This window comes from Eschscholzia californica, unplaced genomic scaffold (assembly GCF_041429995.1).
Source record: "Eschscholzia californica isolate CP2 unplaced genomic scaffold, dmEscCali1.0.p SCAF_1, whole genome shotgun sequence".
Lineage (NCBI taxonomy): Eukaryota > Viridiplantae > Streptophyta > Magnoliopsida > Ranunculales > Papaveraceae > Eschscholzia > Eschscholzia californica.
In genome coordinates this window covers 68,874,847-68,880,625 of record NW_028238198.1, presented here as the reverse complement: position 1 = coordinate 68,880,625, position 5,779 = coordinate 68,874,847, and the positions used below count along the sequence as shown (strand labels likewise).

General features: G+C 45.7%; 1 protein-coding gene across 1 annotated transcript; it reads left to right on the top strand.

Annotated features, from left to right (window-relative positions):
* The first annotated feature begins 4,106 nt into the window (after nt 1–4,106).
* On the top strand, nt 4,107–5,057 carry LOC147568624 (uncharacterized). The gene has a single exon (XM_086660405.1). It carries the CDS (start codon nt 4,107–4,109, stop codon nt 5,055–5,057), a length of 951 nt encoding a protein of 316 aa, XP_086516531.1.
* Nucleotides 5,058–5,779: the final 722 nt, after the last annotated feature.

Here is a 5,779-nt window from a genome sequence, read left to right as displayed (position 1 = left end):
CAATAAGAGTGTCAACTAAAAGAAGGCGGATGCTCCATCATCATCCAGCATCTTATATCCCGAAAATGAAGAATGAGAAGAAAAGAATGAAGAATGTCAAAAGCAAGTATGAAATGAAGAAAAGTTGTTTGCAAGAATATAATGTGAGTTGTGTTTCTTTTGTTTTGTTCAGTTATATGTGTTATGAAAAGAAAGAAAAAAAAAGGGGAACGAAAAGAAAGAAAAAAAAGTGAAAAAAGCGAAACAAAAGTGATGACAAAAAGATGAAAGATAAATGAAATAAAGTGATTTATGTGTATGTTTGAGCATGTGTTAGTTCTTTTGTGTGAGTGATTGTATATATGTGTTGGTGTTTTTGTTACATGAATAAGTATTCGAGCAAGAAACAAATGTGAAAGTGCTTGAGAGGTTCTATCATGAAGAGTTCGACATTCTCGGGAATCCTCCATCGTCATCCATCTCTAGTATCCGTTAACCTTTAGAAGGCATTTTTAGAGGGTAGAATGAGTGAGAAAGGTGAGTGAGCTTCCCCACTTTATTTAGTGGCTAATTCCTTTTCGAAGATCATTCGTTCCAAAATGTTGTCTTCACCCCTTTTTATGTGTTGAGTCCATGTTAGTGATCACACTCACACATACGAGCGAACCATTCTTAAGTGATTTCATATTTGGAGTGTATGTCCGTGAGGTCGAAGTCGAGGCGAAATGTACTAACTTAGGAATCAAGGTTTTGTGACTTCGGAACATAGATGTGCTCATTATGGTAGGACACTTGCATTTTAGGATAAGATCATTAGTGGAGAGGTCTTTAGCTTTCACATGAACTTATTTACTTGATTCATTATGTGTTGGCATGCTTAAACCCGTTACTATATGAACCATGCTTATTTATGATTTGGATGTTGGACCCTTGTGTCGAGACTCGATGTTTGTGGGTGTCATCTATGGAAACCCTCACGAGACAACACTCGTCCTCTAGGGTAACCTATGGGGTTTAAAGGCTTGTTGCATACGCTAAATGCAACCGGGATGCCTCCGAAAGTGAGTTAGGCTTTTATTTTGTTTTATTTGCTCGAGGACTAGCAAAGTTTAAGTTTGGGGATCTTGATGTGACACGAAAATGTCACATTTGGAGAGCCTAACTTGGACTAATTAGTCCTTTTCGAGTGTTATCAATAATATTTTATGTGTTTTTCTTGTTAGGCATCATTTTTGGAGTTAAACATGTAAATCGGAATAAAGGGAACGAATTATCACTATCATTTCATGTGCCCAAAACGAGAGAAAAAGATTTCGAGCAAATCAAATTACAAGTAGACGCAACGACGAGTCCGACAGTAAAAACGGAAGTTGAATAGGAGTTCGGTAAGAGAAATTATGGGAGATGCAAGCCAAAGTCGTCTCTTGAAATTAGATTTGTAGAGACCAAGTATGAAGGCACCTCTTGATTTCTAAATCAAACCAAGTTTAAGCCCAAAGTCCACAAAAGAAGAGAAGAAGAAAAAGACAAGGAAGAATCTTGGAGGCACCCTCTTTATGGTTCAAAGTCAAGTCTGAGTCAAAGTCAAAATTGATTAGGGTTTTGAGTAGTCAAAAGGATTCTACTAGTCATCTTCTTCAACAATCAACCAAGCTACCAAGAAAGAGGAAAGAGAAGGAGGATAGGGCTTGAAGTTTCTAGGGTTTATTGTTCTTGAAGCTTTAGGGTTTGGAAAGAGCTAGAGGGAAGAGAAAGAAGAGTGAGCCGGCCAAGCTTGGCCGGCCATCATTAGGCAGGCCAAAGCTCTGGCCGGCTCGGGCAGCAACAAGGGTCGGCTGCATCTGCAGCGCGGGAAGCTTCTAGCAGCAGCAGCTGCTAAGGCCGGAGCTCGGACTGTGCACAGACGGAAGCTTCCAGCAGCAGCAACAACTGCTAAGACCGGAGCATGGATGCCAGCACGGACCAGACGCACGGGATGCGGCTGCAGCAGCTTCTTTGCACGGGACTGCTCACGGGACGGCATTAGAGTTGCACGCACAGCACGACACGGCCGGGACAGCACCACGGAACAGTCAAAGATCAGAAGAGTCAAAGATCAGACCAGAAGTCTCTCAGCTAGGATCTCTAAAGGAATAAGGGGGGTCTCCACAGGTTCGACCCATATCTTACGCCCAAAACTGGGAAGATATCAGCGCTGCGCAACCTAATGACTTAATCCCGGACTCTCCAGAAAGATCTCAGGCAGTTACACATCTTGAAGTGTTTAAGCCCGGTTGGACTCAGCAGTATCTAAAGGAGGAAACTTCTCCTTTAGAGTCTATCACTCCGGCAAGATATCAACGAAGTATCCTTGAACTTAGGAAATTTCACTTGTCAAAGATCCGGGATAGACTCGAAGAGAGACCCTACATACACAAAGGAGGTAACTTCTATTAAGGTTTGACGACCACCGCCTCACCACCGCCACTAAGGACAGTCGGTTTGCCTTCGCCTATAAAAGGCCCCCCACAATGTCCTTCAAAGGACACGATCTCTGGGAAACAAACAAACAATCTCCCCTAAAAATAAGATCCCTTCACACCAGAAGGATCACCCCCCAAAACAGAGTTCTCATAACTCGCCCCCCAAAAGGATCAATCAATATTCATTCTTTTACTGCAAAGAGCACCCTGATTGTCTTGAGCGTCGGAGCGGTTTTCGAACCCTTTGCAGGTTTTCCCCCTCGGGAACAGATGAACAGGAGCAAGGAATCAGGAACTGGAGCAAGGAATCAGGAGCTGGAGCAAGGAATCAGGAGTTGGAGCAAGGAATCTGGAGCTGGACAAGAAGTCTGGAGCTGAAGCAGGAAGCAAGGAGCAAAGAAGCGGAACAGAGGAGCGGAGCAAAGTAGAGAACCAGAGCTGTACAGAGGAATCTCCCCTCTCTAAACAGAATATTATATCATAACAGAGGCTGTCATGCATAAATTCCCTTTTTCATGCTGATTTAACTGGGAGCCAATTTTCGACATCAGCATTTCGCACTAGAAGGAGGGGGTTTCTCCAGCAAACCCTCACATTTGGTAACTCGGATCATACTTAATACTTTTTCAGAACTAACTACTCACCTGAGCTCTTCAGGCAAACATGTCTTCAGACGAGCACACTCCACGTGGGACACCCCGCAGATCTCGGAGCGCAGAGAGCATCTTGAGGGAACAAGCAGTGCAAAACCCAGACGAACCTTATACCCCCAAGAACGCCGGGATAGGCGAGGGGTGCGTGGACGACCCCACCCTCTGAGAGTTGCTCATACACCAAGTAGCAGAACTAACGAGAGAAAAATAGAAGGACAAACTCTGGGGAAGGACAGTAATTTGACAGCCACCTCTCTGCCGGGAAATACTAGAATCCGAAAAGCCGGCAAACTTCAAGTGCCCCACGCTGGAACACTATCACGCCGTGGAGGACCCGGGAGTATTCATCAACAACTATGTTGCGAGGATGAATTTATGTACAACCAACCGAAATATATGGTGTGTGGTATTCGCCACCATCCTAAAAGGGCCAGCTCAGGCATGGTACCAAGCGCTAGCCCCGGGGTCAATAAAGTCTTTTGACCAGCTCGCCCAAGCTTTCTATGAAACCTTCGAGGAAGCACCAGTATCAAGAGAGGGACCGACGAGTTGTTCAATGTGGTACAAGGAAAGAGCTAAACTCTAGCAAGCTACTGGCAGAGGTTTCGCAACCTTATGGTATAGGTTCCTGACCTGGAATCAAACGTCGCTTTGTCGCCTTACAGAGAGGTCTCAAACAAGATGACGTAATCAAAGATATCTCGGGAAGAAAGCCAGACAGCCTCGCAGATCTGATAGAAAGGTTGCAACAGTTTATCAGGACAGAGGAGAATTTTTTACGGATGAAGGAGGTGACCAATATTCCTTATGAAAGTGAACGCCACCGAAAAAGAGAACGGGAGGAAGTCAGGTTACCCAGGGAACGAGAGCGAGGCAGGAGCCCAAGGCTGACTTCGCAACATACACCCCCCTAATGAAAGGAAGGGAAGAAATCTTGCAGGTACTGATAGCGAAAGGAAAGGCCGAACTGCCCAAACTCAATGACGACCGAGGAGACTTCGGATCCATAGATATGACTGCGTGGTGTGGCTTTCACAGAGGCTACGACCACAAGACCGACGACTGTCGGCACTTCAAGAATTTGATTGAGGAGATGGTAAGAAAAGGAGAACTGGATAAATACATCCATAAAGAACAACGACCCTACGAATACCAAAACAAAAAGCCAATAAACAGGGCAGAAATCAGATCGGGATCTGAAATCAACGGGCATGACCCCATTTCTAAAAAAGCAAACAGAAGGTTCAGAGGGGTCCACCGGAGTAATGGGGAATATCAATACCATAGCATGAGACCTACCCTCGGAGGAACAACCAAAGGCGAGCAGCGCAGATACGCCAATGAAGCAAATAACCGACCGGTCTTTCTGATCAAGCCTGCCATGGAAACTCCTCCCATTGTCTTTACAGATGACGATTTGGTCGGGGTAATAACTCCACACGCAGATCCGCTGGTAATAACAGCCGTAGTTGCCAATTGGAGGATAGGACGCATTCTAGTCGATACGGGGAGCTCCACGGAGGTCATGGGCCCAACGTGCTTCCAGAAACTCGAGGTAAGCAAACTCCATCTCAAATCTTATAAATCTTGTTTGACAGGATTCGGAGACAATCAGGTCGAAACAGACGGAATAGCGACCCTGCCAGTACTGATCGGCGAAGGAGAATCAGCAAATGCGATAATGCTAAACTTCGCAATTGTCAATAAGATGTACGCTTACAACATCATATTGGGCAGAAACTTCGTGAGGGAGTCAGGAGCAATAGCTTCCATGAACCACCTTATGATGAAGTTCCCAATTCCGGGAACGAATCTCATCGGAACGGTCAAGGGAGACCAGAAAATGGCCCGGGAATGCTATCTCGTCTCCGCCCAGGGCAGCGAGCAAGAAGAAGTAAATCCAGTCACCGTTGGAGGAGACAAAGTATTCTACGATGACCCGACGGCAGATAAGCAGAACTGAAAAACTAAGGTCATCCCTACCCCTACTATCTTTCCTTTTTGAATAAAGCCATTAGGCAAAAGAAGTAATATTACTAGCTACATATTTTACCTTATAAAATAAAAATATTTTTTAGCACAAAACGCTATAACAGGAGGAGTCCTAGTTAAACTCATCTCGCTCTGAATCGAGCAGGTAGCCCTGACAGCGAAAGCCACGACCAGGGGACCTAAAGGCAGCCTTGGTAGGTGAGAGCAGCGACCAAGGGCCCTAATTTAAACAACTCTACTAAGCGAAAGCCACGATCAGGGACAGGATAGCCTCCGTAGCTACGGCGACAACCGAGGGCCTTAAGGAGAAGTCCTAGTTAAACTGAACTTTGCTCGAGTAAAAACCGACCCCTCACCAAGGTCCCAAAGAGAAGTCCTAGTTACACTGATCGGCTCAAGCCGGCAAAGGAGGTAGCTCCGGTAGCTACGGCTACGACCCGAGGCCTCACAAGGAGGAGTCCTAGCTAAACTCAACCCTTTACTCGAGTGAAACGTGGTCCCTGAGGATCCCTAAGGAGAAGTCATAGATAAAACTACCGCCCCGATGAAGGTGACCGGGGGTATAAGGAGAAGTCCTTGCGAAACTATTCATGCTTAAAATGAGGAAGACAACCCTGGTAGCTAAGGCCACGACCGGGGGCACGGGAGGAGTCCCGATGAAAACTAGTCGAGCTCAAGCCGACGAAAACTGCC

Bases quoted from the DNA above. Each gene is read 5' to 3' on its own strand.
- LOC147568624 (XM_086660405.1), top strand. From the start codon at position 4,107: ATGACTGCGTGGTGTGGCTTTCACAGAGGCTACGACCACAAGACCGAC.